The 21,032-nt window shown below is 42.4% G+C and overlaps 1 protein-coding gene across 3 annotated transcripts in view; it reads right to left on the bottom strand.

Moving 5' to 3' along the window:
* Positions 1–11,136: 11,136 nt before the first annotated feature.
* The window catches only part of VEGFA (vascular endothelial growth factor A), a 59,871-nt gene continuing 49,975 nt past the window's right edge, over positions 11,137–21,032 (bottom strand). The window contains exons 6-8 of one of the 3 annotated variants that reach the window (XM_029592867.1): positions 19,385–19,438; positions 17,889–18,020; positions 11,137–15,568 (exon numbers count right to left, since the gene is read on the bottom strand). In XM_029592867.1, coding sequence (XP_029448727.1) covers positions 15,547–15,568; positions 17,889–18,020; positions 19,385–19,438 — 208 coding nt within the window. In that variant the 3' untranslated portion in view covers positions 11,137–15,546. Of the gene's footprint in view, positions 15,569–17,888; positions 18,021–19,366; positions 19,439–21,032 lie in introns of all 3 variants that reach the window. The other 2 variants (XM_029592866.1, XM_029592868.1) reach the window with 2 other exon arrangements.

Below are 21,032 nucleotides of genomic sequence, written 5' to 3'. Positions count from 1 at the left end.
TTCCGGACCGCCGCTGGACCCTCAGGTAATTTAAGGCATTTGGGGGGGGGGGGTTCGGGAGGGTGGGGGATTTAATTTAAAGGGTCGGGGGTGGGTTTTAGGGGGTTTTAGTGTGCCGGTTTTCCTGCCATTGGTTTAGGGCAAGTAAGTACTTCCCTCCCAAAGTTGATGAAGTATTAAGGCATTTGGGGTGGGGGATTTAATTTAAAGGGTCGGGGGTGGGTTTTAGGGGGTTTTAGTGTGCCGGCTCACGATTTTAACGATTTTCACGATATTTTAAACACCCAAACGGCAACAATACGATTCCCTCCCCCTCCCAGCCGAAATCGATCGTTAAGACGATCGAGGACACGATTCACATCTCTACTTAGCACCATCACAGCTTACCACACTTTATTGGACTACAAATCAATCTCTATGCATCCGTTTGTCACATATTATGAAAGGTCTTTAGCATGTCAAACAGAAACCACCTGTTCCTTGGGATCTCAGTGTGGTCCTCTCTCAGTTAATGAAGGCTCCTTTTGAACCAATGGAGTCAGCTACTTTAAAATTCTTAACTTGGAAAGGCTTTTTCCTAGTTGCAGTCACCTTGAGAAGAGTTATGTATCCAACACTGCTATGACCTAGCAGGAATTCAACTTACAGATTCAGTCAAAACTAATCAAGTTTGAGGCATGCCTCCTTTTTTGCTTATCTCAGTGAAGTATTTATTTTTGTATTTATTTATTTGAATTTCATATACCGCTTGTAAAGCAAGTTAACCAAGTGGATATACAAAATAAAAACATACATAAAAGCAATTCATAAAACATAAAAGTTAATTTAAAATATAAAATAATGGACAAAGCAAGACAAAGCACATAATTCAATTGCTAAACTACATTATGAGAAACACTCATATGCCTGTCATAAAAACCTTCACTGCCTTTCTGAATTTTAAATAGTTGCCTTTGGAATTAATTTCTAAAGGTAAAAGGAATGGGGCCATTGAAGATAACTACAAAGCTGCAACATGGTCATTAGTCCATACATTCATGTCTCATTATTATCTTGATAACATTTCAAGGTCTGACAGTAAATTTGAAAAAGCAGTTTTTCAAAATCTGTTCTCCATGGTGGAGTCTGAGTTGCATACAAAGTAAAGGCTCCACTGCCAGACTCCCACGTGTAATTGCTTATTCAGCCTCCTTTTCAATGGAAAAAGTATGTTTGCTTACCATAAACAGTGTTTTCCATAGTCAGCAGGATGAAATTAGCCATGGATTACCTGCCACCTTCCTGGAGAGTCAATTACACAGCTAAACTAGCTCTTTTACTGGCCAAGGGGGCTCATGAGGCAATGCCTGAACAGGAGCTCATGCACATGCTCAGAACAGTTCAGAGCTCTACAGCTTGAAGAGACAAGTCCGTTCAGTGCCATCAAATGACATCATCCCATTTAATGGCTAATTCACCCTGCTATCTATAGAAAACATCATTTACAGTAAGCAAACATGCTTTTTTGTGGGAGGTCTTAATTTAGGATACTTCAAACTCTTTCTGTGCATGGTGTGATTCTTGGGGTCACTTCCTAAGGGAGGGATCACTTTAGGATATGTAGTTCCCTTCTTGTACAAGGTTTATTACTTTAGGATACTTTGAGTGACTTCTTATTGGAGTTGTTACTTTAGGATACATGGGACACTTCTTGTGGGCGAGCTGTTTCTTCAGGAAAGTAGGGTAGGGTTATTAACTAGATGACTAAATTTCCTATAACTAAGCCTGCCTTGGCTTTGCCTTTTGCATTCATGGAGGGGATTTCTGATTTCCCTAAGGAAAAATAAAAATCAGCAAACAACATTTAAGAATTATTTTGTTTTTGGAATAAATACATTAGTATGAGCTTTTGAGAGCTTTACTCCCCATCATGGAGTGGCTCTTTATGTCAGGAACAATATCCAAGCACCTGAGCTGCAAGGAAGATGGGGCAATGAAGAAGCACTATGGGCCGACCTAAAAAAAGATGATGGGGCATCCATTTATATTGTAGTGGTTTACAGGCCTCCAAATCAAAAGGAAGAGCATGACAGAGATCTAGTTGAAGACATCCAAAAGATGGGAAAGAAGGGAGAAGTGGTGATCGTTGGAGACTTTAATCTGCCGGATGTAGACTGGAGAATCCCTTCTGCAGAATCTAACAATAGTAGAGAAATAGTGGATGCCCTGCAAGGGGCTTTGTTCAAACAAATGGTAATGGAACCCATGAGAGAGGGTTCAAACGGTATGGTTTCATATCACACAAAGGATACGGAGAAGAAGCACGAACACCCGAATTTTGCAGTTCAAAAACACAGACTTTGATGAAATGGGGAAGTACCTGGAGGAAGAACTAGAAGGCTGGGAGAACAAGAGAGATGTGGAACAACAGTGGACCAAACTAAAAGGAGCAATTACCAAGGCAACTAATCTATATGTTAGAAAAGTAAAGAAAAGCAAAAGAAAATGAAACCTATCTGGTTCTCAAAGGATGTGGCTGACAAAATAAAGGCTAAAAGAACAGCGTTCAAGAAATATAAAGGATCCCAAAGGGAGGAGCACAAAGAGGAATATCTGGTAGAACTGAGGGAGACAAAGAAAGTAATCAAGACGGTAAAAAGTCAAGCAGAAGAAAGGATTGCCAAAGAGGTAAAGAGAGGTGACAAAACATTTTTCAAATACATCAGAGAAAGGAGAAAAGTTCAAAGTGGTATAGTGAAATTGAAAGGTGAAAAGGATCAATGTGTGGAGAGAGACGAAGAAATGGCAGAAATATTAAATAAATACTTCAGTTCGGTGTTCACTAAAGAGGACCCTGGAGAAGGACCGTCGCTAGTTAACAAGAAACTGGAGGGGAGTGGAGTAGATGTAACTCCATTTACAGTAGAGAATGTATGGGAAGAGCTGGGGAAACTGAAAGTGGAAAAGGCCATGAGGCCTGATGAGGTTCATCCCAGGATACTGAGGGAGCTCAGAGATGTGCTGGCGGGTCCACTGTGTGACCTGTTCAATACATCCCTAGAAACGGGAGTGGTGCCGAGTGATTGGAGAAGAGCAACGGTGGTCCCGCTTCACAAGAGTGGGAGCAGAGAGGAGGCTGGTAACTACAGACTGGTTAGCCTCACCTCGGTGGTGGGAAAAGCAATGGAGTCGCTGCTGAAAGATAGAATAGTGAACTATCTACAGTCGGGAGAATTGCTGGACCAGAGGCAGCATGGATTCACCAGGGGAAGATCCTGTCAGACAAATCTGATTGACTTTTTTAACTGGGTGACTAGGGAATTGGATCGAGGAAGAGCGCTCGATGTCATCTACTTGAATTTCAGCAAAGCTTTTGATATGGTCCCGCACAGGAAGCTGGTGAATAAAATGAGAAGTTTAGGAGTGAGTGCCGAGGTGGTGGTCTGAATTGCAAACTGGTTGATGGACAGAAGACAGTGTGTGATGGTAAATGGAACTTACTCTGAAGAGAGCGTGGTGTTAAGCGGAGTGCCGCAAGGTTTGGTGTTGGGACCGGTCCTGTTCAAAATCTATGTGAGCGAAATAGAAGACGAGATAGAAGGTAAGGTTTGTCTTTTTGCGGATGACACTAAGATCTGCAACAGAGTGGACACACCGGAAGGAGTGGAGAGAATGAGACGAGATTTAAGGAAGCTGGAAGGGTGGTCGAAGATATGACAGCTGGGATTCAGTGCCAAGAAGTGCAGAGTCATGCATATGGGGTGTGGAAATCCGAAAGAACTGTATTCGATGGGGGGTGAAGCACTGATGTGCACGGAGCAGGAGAGAGACCTTGGAGTGATAGTGTCTAACAATCTGAAGTCGGAGAAACAATGTGACAAGGCGATAGCTAAAGCCAGAAGAATGCTGATCTGCATAGAGGAATATCGAGTAAGAAAAGGGAAGTGATTATCCCCTTGTACAGGTCCTTATTGAGACCTCACCTGGAGTAATGTGCTCAGTTCTGGAGACCTTATCTCCGAAGGGCCAGAGACAGGATGGAGGCGGTCCAAAGAAGAACATAAGAATATGCCATACTGGGTCAGACCAAGGGTCCATCAAGAACAGCATCCTGTCTCCAACAGTGGCCAATGCAGGCCATAAGAACGTGGCAAGTACCCAAAAACTAAGTCTATTCCATGTTACCATTGCTAGTAATAGCAGTGGCTAATTTCTAAGTCAACTTAATTAATAGCAGGTAATGGACTTCTCCTCCAAGAACTTATCCAATCCTCTTTTAAACACAGCTATACTAACTGCACTAACCATATCCTCTGGCAACAAATTCCAGAGTTTAATTGTGCGTTGAGTAAAAAAGAACTTTCTCTGATTAGTTTTAAATGTGCCTCATGCTAACTTCATGGAGTGCCCCCTAGTCTTTCTATTATCCGAAAGAGTAAATAACCGATTCACATCTACCCGCTCTAGACCTCTCATGATTTTAAACACCTCTATCATATCCCCCCTCAGCGGTCTCTTCTCCAAGCTGAAAAGTCCTAACCTCTTTAGTCTTTCCTCATAGGGGAGCTGTTCCATTCCCCTTATCATTTTGGTAGCCCTTCTCTGTACCTTCTCCATCGCAATTATATCTTTTTTGAGATGCGGCGACCAGAATTGTACACAGTATTCAAGGTGCGGTCTCACCAAGGAGCGATACAGAGGCATTATGACATTTTCCGTTTTATTCACCATTCCCTTTCTAATAATTCCCAACATTCTGTTTGCTTTTTTGACTGCCGCAGCACACTGAACCGATGATTTCAATGTGTTATCCACTATGACGCCTAGATCTCTTTCTTGGGTTGTAGCACCCAATATGGAACCCAACATTGTGTAACTATAGCATGGGTTATTTTTCCCTATATGCATCACCTTGCACTTATCCACATTAAATTTCATCTGCCATTTTGATGCCCAATTTTCCAGTCTCACAAGGTCTTCCTGCAATTTATCACAATCTGCTTGTGATTTAACAACTCTGAACAATTTTGTATCATCTGCAAATTTGATTATCTCACTCGTCATATTTCTTTCCAGATCATTTATAAATATATTGAAAAGTAAGGGTCCCAAAACAGATCCCTGAGGCACTCCACTGCCCACTCCCTTCCACTGAGAAAATTGTCCATTTAATCCTACTCTCTGTTTCCTGTCTTTTAGCCAGTTTGCAATCCACGAAAGGACATCGCCACCTATCCCATGACTTTTTACTTTTCTTAGAAGCCTCTCATGAGGAACTTTGTCAAACGCCTTCTGAAAATCCAAATACACTACATCTACCGGTTCACTTTTATCCACATGTTTCTTAACTCCGTCAAAAAAGTGAAGCAGATTTGTGAGGCAAGACTTGCCTTGGGTAAAGCCATGCTGACTTTGTTCCATTAAACCATGTCTTTCTATATGTTCTGTGATTTTGATGTTTAGAACACTTTCCACTATTTTTCCTGGCACTGAAGTCAGGCTAACCGGTCTGTAGTTTCCCGGATCGCCCCTGGAGCCCTTTTTAAATATTGGAGTTACATTTGCTATCCTCCAGTCTTCAGGTACAATGGATGATTTTAATGATAAGTTACAAATTTTTACTAATAGGTCTGAAATTTCATTTTTTAGTTCCTTCAGAACTCTGGGGTGTATACCATCCGGTCCAGGTGATTTACTACTCTTCAGTTTGTCAATCAGGTCTACCACATCTTCTAGGTTCACCGTGATTTGATTCAGTCTATCTGAATCATTACCCGTGAAAACCTTCTCCAGTACAGGTACCTCCCCAATATCCTCTTCAGTAAACACCGAAGCAAAGAAATCATTTAATCTTTCCGCGATGGCCTTATCTTCTCTAAGTGCCCCTTTAACCCCTTGATCATCTAACGGTCCAACTGACTCCCTCACAGGCTTTCTGCTTCGGATATATTTAAAAATGTTTTTACTGTGAGTTTTTGCCTCTACTGCCAACTTCTTTTCAAATTCTCTCTTAGCCTGTCTTATCAATGTCTTACATTTAACTTGCCAACGTTTATGCATTATCCTATTTTCTTCTGTTGGATCCTTCTTCCAATTTTTGAATGAAGATCTTTAGGCTAAAATAGCTTCTTTCACCTCCCCTTTTAACCATGCCCGTAATAGTTTTGCCTTCTTTCCACCTTTCTTAATGTGTGGAATACATCTGGACTGTGCTTCTAGAATGGTATTTTTTAAGAATGATCACGCCTCTTGCACATTTTTTACTTTTGTAGCTGCTACTTTCAGTTTTTTTCTAACAATTTTTCTCATTTTATCAAAGTTTCCCTTTTGAAAGTTTAGCACGAGAGCCGTTGATTTGCATACTGTTCCTCTTCCAGTCATTAATTCAAATTTGGTCATATTATGATCACTATTGCCAAGCGGCCCCACCACCGTTACCTTTCTCACCAAGTCCTGTGCTCCACTGAGGGCAACCAAAAAGGTGGATGGTCTTCATTGAATGACTTATGAAGAGAGATTAAAGAATCTAAATACGTCCACCCTGGAGGAAAGGAGGAGCAGAGGTGATATGATACAGACTTTCAGATACTTGAAAGGTTTTAATGATCCAAAGACAACAACAAACCTTTTCTGTTGGAAAAAAATCAGCAAAACCAGGGGTCACGATTTGAAGCTCCAAGGAGGAAGACTCAGAACCAATATCATGAAGTATTTCTTCACGGAGAGGGTGGTGGATACCTGGAACGCCCTTTTCTGTGCACTTTCCCGGTGCCCGGAGAAATTAGCGCCTACCCAATTTCTGAAAGCAAAATGTGGGGCTTGGCTGCACATTTTGCTTTCTGAATCACGCAGGAATACCTAATAGGGCCATCAACATGCATTTGCATGTTGCGGGTGCTATTAGGTTTGGGGGGGTTGGATGCGCGTTTTGGACGCGCTATTACTCCTTACTGAATAAGGGGTAAAGTTAGCACGTCCAAAACGCACATCCAAATGCCGGCTAACGGAGCGCACTGTACTGTATCAGCCCGATAGTCTGGGTAAACAAATAAGCATGGGTGTAGCTTGCTTTTTACGGCGGTTACTACCCCGAATCAATTAAGCCTGATACTTCATTTTCAATGCATATCCAGCATAGCTCTCTACTTCAACGGCAGGGGGGAATGAAGAAAAGTTGATTTATATTCAGACAACAACCAACAAGGACTGAATTGCACAGGCTGGGTAAACAAATAAGTGTGGGAGTAGCTTGCTTATTGCGGCGGTTACTACCCCTAACTAATTAAGCTAGATACTTCACTTATATGCAGTTCCAGCACTGCTCTCTAAATTGATGGCGGGGGTGGAAGGGAACTAGAACCAAAAGGTTCCTAAGGGCCAAGAGTAACAGATAAGTATGAGAAAAAAAAAGTGTGAAAGCTTGCTGGGCAGACTGGATGAGCCGTTTGGTCTTCTTCTGCCGTCATTTTTATGTTTCTCTGTTTCATTCGGTCAGCATCATTGAGCTGGACTAGAAGAATACTGATGCTGTGCCCTTTTTGCTATAGTTCTGTCCTTTAACCACCAAAGGGGCTCATTTTACCAACCCAAATTTTTCCAGCTTTAAAGGCTTATGGTCTTTAAGTTAGCAGAACTAGAAATCCCCAAATAATTTGAGCCTGGTGGATCATCAAGGGTTTAACTCCTAAACCCAGAACAGGATGTGTCCTTGATGGTACAGACTCTTTTGTAGTTTAAAAAACTCATGGGTAGGCAATAATATCCCTAATGATTTTGGAGCTGGGGGTATCGCCTTCTGATTATTTGCTCCCCCAGACTTACTTTTTCTGCCTTGCTTGCCAGAACTGATTCTTGTTCTACTTGATCAAGCACAACTCTGTTTGTGAGCGGAAAGTGTTTGGGGAAACGTGAAATAAAATGATATTGCCTAACTATTGTGTACTTCTGTTGTTCCTCACTCCATGAATGTAGTAGGAGTTAAGTTTTCTCTGGGAAGCCCCCTGCTCAAAGCATCTGAAACTTGAGCTGTCAGTTTTGTGGGAATCAAAGCAGGTTGCTAAAATGATATATTACGACACAAAAGTGGGAGCGGATCTTATAAGACTGCAACCACGAGCAGCGATGGCCTTGCAGTAATGGGAGGATTACTCACGTGGGTTTTCAAAGCCTCAGGGCTGTGTGATTATCCCAGAACCACACCCCTGGCTGTGTCTTCTTTCAGAAACCCTGGCGCACTGCAGGCCTGCTCACGTCCACTCACCGCCAACTGGTACATTCAGACAAACCTCATTGAAGGTTTACTCAAATGTCAAACATAAAAAAGTATTCATCTACTAGCAGGCAAAATAGATCCTCATGTGATACAAGTGTTCCCCTTCCCTCCCCTGCACCCCAGATTTCAGTTTCTTGCAGTAAAGGATTAAGCTCCCAGTAGGATAAATGGTGTCTTCACACACAAAGGATGAACAGCCAACTTGACTGAATAGCCCCACTTAAAAGCCCTATGACTCACATGATTGGAGCACATCAGAACCAGATTCTTTGCAGGCTGTAATAACAATGGCAGTTTTTAGAAAGTGCAAGAAGGCTCAACTCCCAAAGGAGTTTCCTTTTAAAAAGTTTGTGCGTAATATTTTAATAAAAACTTTCTAAACTAAAAATCCCCTGGCCAGCTAGGATCTTGCACTCTACATACACTGCAGGTGCAAAGTATGTGGGATAAAGCATGCGTCAGAATTCCAAGAGCAAATCCTAGCACATATTTCAGTCAATTGCCCTGCTCTACCCTTTTTCCCCGCAGAGGATGGAGGGCAGTTTTTAAAGAGACCACACATTTACCTGTGGAAATTTCTTTGGAAATTGCTTCCAATATGCATAAGCTCTTGAAAACACACAGGGCCCTGTGTGGACCTGAAAAGTCAAATACATCAACATCTCAGGATAATTGTTAGACTAATGCAATAAAAGATGTTACATACAAATGCGAGAATCCGGTTCTGTCCAGTACCAACACAGCCACTGAAGCCCTGAACTGCAGAATGGATCAGACTTCCCAAACTGGAGGTCGGGATAGTGTCTCAAACAGCAGCACTCTTCAGAAGTCAGCCTTGGACCTTTGAGCCAGTATATGCTCACAGGCCCCACTGTGGTACTGCCCTTCCATAAGGTTATGTGGTAACAGGAAGCCCTGTGTGAGGAGAGATTGGGGCTGCTGCATAGCCTATGAATTTGTACTGGCTGACAAGCCCCGTGCTTTCATTATTAATTCTACCACTGCCTACAGATCACTGCCAGGCTAAGAACCAGCCATGAGGGGCGAGGAGGGCAGAGTGTATGTAGGCTAGTGGAGATTGCCACTGCTTCTCAACCATCACTGAACCTACCCAAGAGAATAATGTTGCTCTTGACATCAGCCTGCTCTCTCTTCCCACCAGTTGTCATCTCCCTTTAGCCAAGGGCCCAAAGGAAAATAGGGATGGACAGGAGGACTTTTCAGCTTGGAGAAGAGATGGCTGAGGGGGGGATATGATAGAGGTGTTTAAAATCATGAGAGGTCTAGAACGGGTAGATGTGAATCGGTTATTTACTCTTTCAGATCATAGAAAGACTAGGGGGCCCTCCATGAAGTTAGCATGGGGCACATTTAAAACTAATCGGAGAAAGTTATTTTTCACTCAACGCACAATAAAGCTCTGGAATTTGTTGCCAGAGGATGTGGTTAGTGCAATTAGTGTAGCTGGGTTTAAAAAAGGATTGGATAAGTTCTTGGAGGAGAAGTCCATTACCTGCTATTAAGTTCACTTAGAGAATAGCCACTGCCATTAGCAATGGTTACATGGAATAGACTTAGTTTTTGGGTACTTGCCAGGTTCTTATGGCCTGGATTGGCCACTGTTGGAAATAGGATGCTGGGCTTGATGGACCCTTGGTCTGATCCAGTATGGCATGTTCTTATGTTCTTCCTATGTTCTTAGGATGTTTGGAGGAAGAGCTGTTTGAAGGGAGGGATTAGATGTAGGAGGGGTTTGAGGGTTGGATTAAGTGGAGGGCAAATGACAGATGAAATGCGGGATGTAAGAGGGGCCTGGTGAATGAGAGATCAGCTGGGGGAGTGTTAGGGAAGGGGTGGAGGTGAGGTTGAGAAGTGAGTGAGGGGTCAGGGATGAGAAGAGGGAGGGGATGACTGAGCATCACGTGTTACGAGAAGGGCTTGGGGATGATAGGATCTGCTGTGGAGGGATGTGAAAAGGGCTGGAGTGGGTGAGAGTTGGGATAGGCTGAGGAGGTGAGAGTTCCTGGGGCACGTAAGAGGGGATCAGTGGAGGGAAAGAGGGTCTGTTGGAGAGGAGGAGGTTAAGAGAGGTCCTTCCGAAGGGGTGGAGGTTGAGAATCGACTAGAGAGGGTGGAGGTTGAGAAAGGAGATCAGCAAGAAGAGAAGAGTGGAGTGATTGTTTGAGGGAGGCCACATCTCTGCTAATTCTTTTTTGGTCATCCTCTGAGATTTTGTGAATTTTAAAGTGATAAAATGGGGTCATTTTTGCTAAACGTTTGGGAAGTCCTAACCTAGACAAAATGAGTCTCTGGGAATAAAAGGACCTGTAAGGGGAAATGGATTCAGACAGCAGCCAACAAGGGCTCCAACTTTTACAGTCTGGGGAAACAAGCATGGGGGTAACTTGCGGCTGTGGCTATCACTACCTTAACCAATAAGCCAAATACTTTTGATGCAACTTCACATTTGCTCTCTGCTTCAACAGCAGCGGGTAACAGAATTGGATTCAGACAGTAATCAATGAGGGCCTTAGGAAACTAATAAGCATGCGGGTAACCTGCATGGCATGGCAGATGCTACTATAAGCTTGCTGGGCAGACTGGATGGACCATGTTGTCCTTTTCTGCCGTCATTTCTCTGTTTCTGTGTTACTCTCCAGCTTCTTTCACTTTGCATCTCTTAAAGGTTCTTGGGCTCTCAGAAGTTACTCTTTATCAGACTGTAGAGCTCACCAGCATCTGGGAGTGCTGATTCTGAAGTAGGACATAGAACAGGTCCTGTTCAGAAAGCATGCAAGGCCCCAGCTGCTCCCAACCATCTATGCTCTCTCCACCCCAAACCCTTCTCCTAAACTCAAAAGCAAAAAGAGAAGAGACAGAAAAAGCAGGATCAGAATTAAGTCTTTAATACAAAATGGGGTTGTTTTTTTTTAGATATATTTGTATTGTTTTGTTTAAAAATAAATATGTTTCTACAGAACGTTTTAATCCATGGCACAAATAGTGTTGTTAATATATTTTCCCACAATAATTACAAACAGTAGCACCAATAAATAAATGAGAACAAATATTAAAATAAAAAAAAGAGATTCAGCATGAAGAATATAATTTTTTTTCCTGTTTTTTTCCTTTACTTATAAAAATCTGTAATGTTTATTTCATCTGATACACATCCATACAGAAATTCATGGGCAGAGAGAGAGACACAGGCCTGGATTTGGATCATACCTTTTTTTTTCCTTTTGCCACCATTATGGGCCACTAGCCACCTAATCTGCTTGCCAAAGGGCTGGGCCAATCCCCATCATCTTTACCTATTCCTACACATGACCCTATGGTTTGCAGTAACCCTTTCTTTCCAATTGAATTTGGATTTCTAAAGTACCGACCTGGATTTTGGGCTGTTTTTCTGGGTTAGTACAGCAGAAACATGCATGCAGGCACCACCATAGGTGAATTGCCTAGCAGTGCATTGCTGGCCTGTAGAATATGCAGGTTTCAAAGGGAAGAGGAGATGGAGAATAAGGTTCTTAGTTTGAGTTGAGTGAACTGAAGGAGATAAAATAATTTTGTTGAGCTCATAAATTCGCCCATGCTAGATTTGAACTCACATCCCCAGAGTCTTCCTGTCCCTTTAGCCACTAACTTGCATCTGTTCTGCGCTTCCGATTATTTGTCTTGCACTAAGAGCATCCTGTCCTTCATTTTTATATTTGGGAAAGGGCAGGCAATGAGATAAAAAGCTCCCTGATTGTTTTAGCAAGAGAAAGCACTAAGGAGTTTTGTGCCCTGGAAGTTTTTAATGTCTTTTGTTACCTTGGGTACGTAATAATTCTGCTTCCCATCATGTGACTGGTTAAATCCTGTATTGTATATTAACAAACATCACAATACAACTACCATACATTATACAGCACGGTATCCACTGCAGAATTTCCTAACTCAGTCTGAAATATATTCCACGTGAGCTTCTCTTTCATTACTATGTGATAATTCAAGTCTTGTAGAAGCCCCTTGCTAGACTTTCTAAGTTGGTTTGAACCAATCACACAAAATGTGCAGCACTCTGGCAGCATGTGTCAGTCACTTGCTGTGCCTAAAAAGTTTCTTGAATTGACCTGGTGTATCCAGGTGGGACTGGTTTGGTACTTCACTAAGTGTTAGGAGAATAAATGTTCTGGGGTACAGCTGGCACCACATCAGATCGTTCAGGCTCATTACAGACAGTTTCACAGATGTAAATTTTCAAAGGGTTTAGGCTCCTAAACTGAACCTTTTGAAAATTCACTAGGACTAAACGCCAGAATTTAGGCCCCCTAAATAGTGGGTGTGGCTACAGGGATGGAGTTAAGGGAGAAACGAAGTTAGGAGCTGAGCACTGATTTTCAGTGCTAGCCACCTAACTTAGGGCCAGATTTATTAAGGCTTTTCTCCCAATTTATTATTTATTTATTTTGAATTTTTATATACTGACATTCCTGTATTGAATACAAATCATACCGGTTTACAATATAACAGAACTGTCGCAAGCAAGGCGTTTTTGTGTCTATGAGGAAAACCCTCAGTGAATCAGGTACTTAGAGGCTAAATCTTGGCTGATGAACAGCAGCCCTAAATTTGGTGAATTTTCAGTGGAAAATTTAGACTCCTAAGTTTGACTGAAGATATGCACCTAACTGAGGAACCTAAATTTAGATGTTCAGTTTCTTTTGCATATCGGCCTTACTGACTTTCAGCTTTCAAGCATTTGTAGTCCAGATTTCTCTAAAAAAACCCCAGCACTACAATTCCTAGAATCCAGCGGAAGGGAATTTAAAGCACGCTGTACACAAGGAACATTGCATTGAGTCCAAAGAACATCAGGACTGCAATTCCCTGCATACCTTGGGATGAGAGAGGACCAGAGTTGCTAGGTTCCCAAAAGATGAAGCTATCATTTGGACTTCCCCTCCCTCAAAAAGGAGTCCAATGGGCACTTCCAGGGATCAAATACTTTTGGTTCTGACAAACTTTAATTATTGGTGAAACCATCTCACGTTCTCATGCTAAGACCTAGAATACTTCCAATGTAGGAAAATTTCCTTTAAATTCAGGGGTGCTCCCACTCTGCTTTCCTGCAGACTTTGGAGCCTAATTTTGTTTGAAACCTGGCAAAGAGACCTCTGTAGCTTGTGGGTAGGATTTCCACATAACTCTGTTTCTGGAGAGAGAGGCTGAGCCAATCCTGAATTACACACATTGTATGCAGGAACTTGTTTGAAAGGACTAAGTGGGCATTATGATTCTTATCTGCCTTCCTGTTCTGTGCAGTTCCTGTTCATTAGAAAATTGGAACCATGCCTCCTTGCAGGGAATAAGTACAAACCCAGACTTTGCTCACCCTCTCCCTACAGACAACAGAGCTGTGTCATAAGTCTACTTGTGTGACTCTTGATTCCCTTTCCACCTCTTCATATATGTGCAGTCTGGACAAGCTGAGTAAGCACTGGCTTTACTTCCAGACATGCTGGGCGCCTGGTTCCTTCTCAGAATGATCAATAATAGGAGGCGATAGATGCTCTAAGGATAAAACCAGGCATGGCTCAGCGTGTCCTTGAAGACCTGGACCAGCTGGTGACTCCTAGCATCATCGTCTTGCCTTTTCTTTGCTAGGAATGTGTCAAGACGTGAAGAAGGGATGGGGTAGGGAGAGAAGGAAAAGAGTTTGAGAAATTAATTAAAAGACTTACTATGTGATAGGCAATGCCTGCAATCAGAGAAAGGGGCAGATGGCAAAGTTTTGAAGAAGGACCATGAAAAAACACAAAGCAGTACAGATCTTAAAAATAAAAACATGGGGAAACTATTTGTAATTACTTATAAATAAGTTTAAAATTTAAATATTTAACAAAGAATACTGAAAAACAAACCCTACTCTTTAATTAAATTAACAGTTCTATTAACAAACCCAAAGGGCTCTTAAATAAGAGGAGACAGAAGAGACTGCAGTCTGGCTCCTGTTGGAGCTGGGTCTGGAGCTGTCGGTGTCTCCAGTGGTCGGGAATCTCTTGCACGGACCCCATTGCTCTTGATGTTGCTGCTCTGGTTTTTTGGAAAGCTGTTATTTGGTATTTGCTTTGGGTGGGGAGAAGGTCAAATGTTCTGCTAATGAAGCACATTTGGCAGCATGTGGCAAAGAAAAGTATCAATTCAAGTAGGTTTCTTTTGTCACAGAGAGATGCAGCTGTCTGCTGTATACTTTCCTGTGTGGGCATATTTATCCACAGACAAATGCTTATATGGGTACATATTTATATTAGTCTGTGTATAATATGCATTTAGTTTGTACCCCTTTACAGAAATGTTCACCAGGTATCTTCAATGCAGTTTGGGATGCACAGCAACTGTAGACAACATGTAGCAGAAAACCACTTCTTGTCCTTGCTGGAGTACATGGGCACTTGGGGTGGCTATGGAGCCCCAACATTTTCCTGCTTCCGTCCAACAGGAAATGATGTCAACATAATTATCCTGTCCATGTATGTGCGTCCGCTGTGTCACATTCTTACAGATCAAGGTGTCCACAGGGTATGCCCTAGGGCTACTTGAAAAGCAAAATGAGGCAGGGGTGGCTTGGACAGAGATAAAGAAGAGATGGCAAAAGGGGGAGAGGCAAGTGTCTCCTCTCTGTCTTGCAGGATGGCCTGATGCTTCTTGACCTTTGACCCAAAATCCTGCACCACAAGAGGTTCTAGGTTCACCCATTCCACTTCCCTTAGATCTGTCTAGCTATCTCCCCTTTCTAACCTTGGATCTGGTTGGTGGAGCCCAACTTGCAGTACATCCGATAGCAACGCATAAGGCTGTGCTGTGCCAGTCATGTCCACATTATTGAGGCTGAGAGCCGTCTCTTGCTGCACAAAGTTTCTTCACGTTGTTTCCAGGCTTTTCCAAACCCAGAAGGGAGCCCAGTATGTCAGTAAGGATATCCAGTGAAGATGAGAAAATTCTCAGCAATGTTAAAAAAAATCAAAACAAAAACTATATATAGATATGTGTGTGTGTATGTATATATATATATATATATATTTATATTTACACACACAATTTATAAAACTCCAAAAAGAAATAACCAGCCCATAGTCTTCCTGGCTTTCCATATTAGCAGCATAGAAATGGACAAGTGGGTGCATTTGAGGTGAGATCCTCTTATGGGAATGCTTCTCTTTGAGCAGGCCGCCCTGAAAGTGCTGTGCTCAGTACCAATCCTTCATTTAAAGTCACCTCAGTCCCTCCATTGACAAGTGTGCCTCCTCTCATCGTCTGGGTTTTTCACACCTAGTGGAGGTAAATAAGAAAGTAAACAAGGTTAGGTTCTGAAGCCAACCATAAGGGCCTGCCAAAGCTGCTGGAAACTTTCATCAGATCCCTGCTTGCTTATCAATAGCACTTGGGATTCACCGTACAATAGAGAGAAGAAATAAGGACATGCCAGGGCCCCAGAGAAATACCCCATACCCGGGAATGATTATGGTCCTTAAGAGAACTGTGTGAACTCCAAAAGAAAAATGATAATGTGCATATGTCAGCATGTAGGAGGAGCTTATTTGAGGTATGTGGAACTGGGGAATATCTTTAAACCCTGCTGGTAAATTTTAGTTTCCCCATGTCTCTAGTGGCATATCACATATTTATACCATACTGCTGTCACAATGCTGAGAGCCATCAGGTCATAAGGGACGGGGTAGGGGGGTATCCTCTGTGCCATGTCACCAGGGACGGGGTAGTGTGCCACTGACCAAGGTCATCACAAGCAGGGATAGGGTGCCACCTGACTTAGGACATCAGAGATGAAGAATGCAATAGGATAGGAGTTAGGAAACGAATCCTGGACTATAATATCCAGCAGAGATGGCATTAGATGGCCTGGATCATCACTCTTTGTAATCATCTCAAAGCCAATCTCTCTATTTTTGATGTATATCACTTGTGTACACACATAAACAATGGCATTAAATTTCTATGAAGGAATAGCATGGAAAAACAGTATATGTCATATACAGAAATATTAAAAAGCTCCTATCTAAAGGTTAGAATGACCTAAAATATTTCAAATAATCTAGACCATATGACCTGGAGATCATTTAGACTATTCTTATAACGTCTTAAGGCCTCACATCCTGCTCTAGCACCATGGTCACCCTCTTTACTAGCAAGGGGATATCTAGCTAGGATCTTTCTAGATAAGGTTCTGGCTACAGAGACACAATGCTTCCAGAGTTTGTTCCACTGACTCTGGTGGGATAGAAAAGGAGCATAAGAAGAGAAAACCTTTAAGCTCAATGCATCCTATACAATAAATGGTAAACACAGCTTTACATGCACACATGACCTTTCCTGCAAGATTCTGTGAGCTTTAATGAGCCCTTCCTCAGGTCAATGCTTAGTTCATTCTATACTGGCCTGATGGAAGGGAGAACACACTGAAAAACTTGTCACAAATGTATGAAGTTGATTCAATAAAAATAACTTATCTTCTCACCTTTATTTTGACATTCTAAACTGGACTACCTTTTTTTATTAACAATCTGCAAAAATACATCTCCATTTGAAGGCTAAATGATCTATGCAAGCTGGTTTTCCTCTTTAAAATAATTTCATTCTGAATTGTTTGACTTTTCAGTAGGGCTCTATCAGTAGGGCTGCACATACATTCTGACCCAAAGAGCTGAGCTTCTCAAAGCTGGCTTTTCTTCTTCTTAAGTATAATGTTTGTTTTAACAAAGGTCACAGATTCAATGGGCAGAAATCCACCACTGTACATAGTAAAAGTATGTTTCTGTGCCAAGAGGGTGGGAAAGGAGTGGCTTTGTGCCTGAGTAGGGTGCTGGGAACAGGAGATTCAAATGCAAGTCCTGCATCTGTTCCTGACCTTTACTGTTGAGAGCAGAAGTGGAGGGATGTGTCTGGGGAGACTTCTGACATAGGAATAATCATCTGAGAGGGACGCAAGGAAGAGAGAGCAGAGTGTACTATATATACAGAAATTCTGTGGGAGAAGCCCTTTGTGGCACCAATACATGACACCATAAACTCACTGAGATTCTTTTTTCTGAAATCAGAAAGCATACTTTTACAATGAAATGATTTGATTGGCTCATGTTATGACGTCATCAGCACCAGGTTTTACATCTAGGGTGCAAGCAATTGGCAAGGCTAAAGCTATCTTGCTTTAGCACAGAGGGCAGGGCCAGGGAGGTCACCAGACATCGCAGTGGCTGTGCAGTAAATTTCTGCTCAAGCACACACAGAGGGTAAATGGGAAAAAGACAACATGCATGTAGTATAGTGTGCAGTAAAACCACCCAAGCCAGCTGCATGCCATCCTATGAGTGTAATCCACCCCCAGCTTTCTAGCTCTGATCCCAGTATAACCAGTGACAAGTCTAGAAAACCAGAACTAGGTCCCACTCTCATGGTGGCAACATTGGGCCAGTAATATGACTCGGCAGGGGTGGTGCACACTTGTGAAGGGATCTCCTAGTAGCCCTGGCCTTTCTTCTAATGCAACCAAAGGTTTCAGAGCATATGTGCCAGCAGCCAGCCAGAAGCAAGCCCCAAACCCTACCCAATGTACTCTTCTTTTGCAAAAACCAACCTGCAAGTTTTTTCGTTTAATTCAAGTTGGCGCGACTTGCAGCGCGAATCTGTGAATTTGCAGGAACATTTACAGCTCTGGGGATCTTGGACAAACAAGTGCTTTCTCCTTTCTGAGCACGGCTCACAGTGACTGCAAAAAGGCAAAAGGGGAGAAGAGATCTAAGCCAGAGCCATACAGCCACAAGAAAACTTAACCACATGCAAAAAAAGAGACAGTCAAGCAATAACAACCCCATTCCCCCACCCTGCTCTTCAGCCCAGTGACTTCTCCCAACACGTAGGGTTACCAGATGGGTCCATGTCAGGAACAGGCATATTCAGGCCTGGTTATGCCACACTGCATGCATGGATTTGTAATTTTGATTGCCCCATTGATTCCCCTAAGAATATCAAGAACTACAAGTTCATGCATACATTGGGCTAACCAACCCTACCGAACAGCCCCAACAGTGGGCCTGTTATTGGTCCCAAAGGCAGAGAGCATGGCATTCAAAAATTCTGCATGTGGAAGGACTTCCTAATCATTTCCCTGGTACCAAGTCCTCACTCTGTCACTCCAGCTGACTGCCAGAAGCCACTGAGAGCTCATTTCTATCTCTGGGTACTCTGCTTTTCCTTCCACCACCACATCCTCTGGATCCTTGGCACTTCCCTTCTTAATCCTAGTTCTTCTTTTCCTTCTTTTATCATCCACTACCATTTCCTTTCTTTTCTTCTTTAATTTTTTCCCCTTGGTGTGACCATGCCCTTCTTTGGAAGCACATAATGGGTCACTGGTATAGGGGTGGCAGAAGACAGATGACCTCCATAAAAGAATTTAGAAACTGGAAATTCCCCCACTCAAAAAAATGATCTATGTGGATTTTTTTTCACCCAATACTTTTAACAAAGAATTATTTTGGGATTTGAGCAGGGGAGGAATATTTTCTTTTGGTATCCAATGAATATTTCTCATTCCAAAAACGAATGAGGCTTCAGAGGCAGTCTTTCCAATGCAGAATTTTATCAGCGAAACAGAGAAAAAGAAGTCAAAGCAATCAGCCCCAGGTTCTCCCTTGCCTGGGAAGAATTAGAAATAGAATAAACACACACAAGATACGTTCTTTATGTCACAATTTGCCGCAATATTCAGACAGAGATAGAAGCTGTTTGCAAAAAGGCTCCGTAAGACAGGAAAGTATGAAACCAGGAAAAATGATTCTGGTGATGCCGCCAGTTCAGAAGAGTGCCACCAAGCAAGCCATGATCAGTCGCTGCCTACCCTTTACCCCATGCCCCATCACCACCTGCTGAGGAACCCTGCTGCCACCATGATTGCTCATTTTCCCAACCTGCTCTAAGCCCAACGATCATGGGATGGGTCGGGGCTGGGAAGGTCAAGGCATGTATAGAGAGGGTGGGGAGAGCAGATCAATTTGGCATGATTTTGTATTGGGTGGAGGAGGAGATGAGGGTGAATACGCGATACCAACGTACAAGCGGTGCGCTTTGTACCGGCTTTTCTTGCGCTTTCTCTTTTGACCCTTCCCCTTTTCTCGTTTTGATTTTCTGGAAGAAAAAACAAAAGAAAGACAGGAGAGAGACAGAGAAGGAAAAAAGACAAACCAGAAGGAAACCTAAGAACTAAAGCAGTAGGGGTTGGTGAGACCGAGCTAGGAAGTGAATTGGTAGAGCTGGGAGGGAAAGGAACATTCACTACACTTGACCACATTGCAGGAAATGGTCCCATTAGCATGCCATATTTCCTTCTGATTTTGTAGCCAACAATCCATGAGCACTTTTGCAGGAGTCACTGCCTCCTGACCTCAGTCAGACTAAGTGTGAGTGAGGTACAAGTGAACCTGAGGACCCATATGCATATGACATGTAAGACGCTAAAATATCAAGGCCATCCAATACAGCATGGAGAAACCATCTCTAAGTGTATATGTAGGTAGAAGATTTAGGACCTAATAAAACCCAAACATAAATCTGCAAGCTAATACCAGTTCTTTACCTACTTCTTCTCAACAGTGTACAAAAGATGCCCTCACCTGTTGGACAGACTCCAGGAATGTGAGCTACTTGTCATTATTCTATCATGCAAATGAATCTTTCTCTATCACACATCCATTTTTGTTAGCCCAAGTTGGCCTATCAAAAATGATTTCTTACACCACTGTGGAACCAGAAGTCCTTTTAAAACCACCTTTATCAGCTTATTGGCACCTGCTACATTTCAGTAAAACCAAAACCAGGCCAGAAATAAAATTAGTGACTGCATCACAATTCTTCACTCTAACACATCTCCCATTAAACTCCAGTTCACAAACAAAAGAGTAATGTGTCATAAGCAATTAATAGCCAGCTGGACTTAAGAAAAGTCATCAATTATCCCTGGGAATGAGCAATAAAGAATAAATGTATCCTTTGGGATTTGTCAGATACTTATGATGCAGATTGGCCACTGTTGGAAACAAGATCCTGGACTCCATGGATCTTCATTTGATACAAAATGGCATATCTTATTTTCTTAAAATCTGATGTACCACTTAAGAACATAATCAACAGAATCAGGCTACACTTTCCACAACACATTTTATCAGTCATAACTTTAAAATAATACTCTACATGTGACACTACAATCTGGTATTCCTGTGATAATGCTCTAGATGTGACATTACAATCTGGTATTCCTGTGGTAAGGCTCTAGATGTGACATTACAATCTGGTATTCCTGTGGTAAGGCTCTAGATGTGTCATTACAATCTGGTATTCCTGTGGTAAGGCTCTAGATGTGACATTACAATCTGGTATTCCTGAGGTAAGGCTCTGGATGTGTCACACTGCAGTCTGGTATTCCTGTGGTAACGCTCTGGATGTGGCACACTGCAGCCTGGTATTCCTGTGGTAGTGCTCTGGATGTGGCACACTGCAATCTGGTATTCCTGCAGTAATGCTCTGGATATGGCACACTGCGGTCAAATATTAATGTGGTATTAATCTGGATGTGACATTGCAGTCTGGTATTCCTGTGGTAATGCTCTGGATGTGACACTGCAGTCTGTTATTCCTGTGGTAATGCTCTGGATGTGACACTGCAGTCTGGTATTCCTGAGTTAATGCTCTGGATGTGATACTCTGCAGTTTGGTATTCCCATAA

The sequence above is a fragment of the Rhinatrema bivittatum genome, chromosome 3 (assembly GCF_901001135.1).
Source record: "Rhinatrema bivittatum chromosome 3, aRhiBiv1.1, whole genome shotgun sequence".
NCBI classification, from domain to species: domain Eukaryota; kingdom Metazoa; phylum Chordata; class Amphibia; order Gymnophiona; family Rhinatrematidae; genus Rhinatrema; species Rhinatrema bivittatum.
This window is presented reverse-complemented; position numbering and strand designations above follow the sequence as displayed.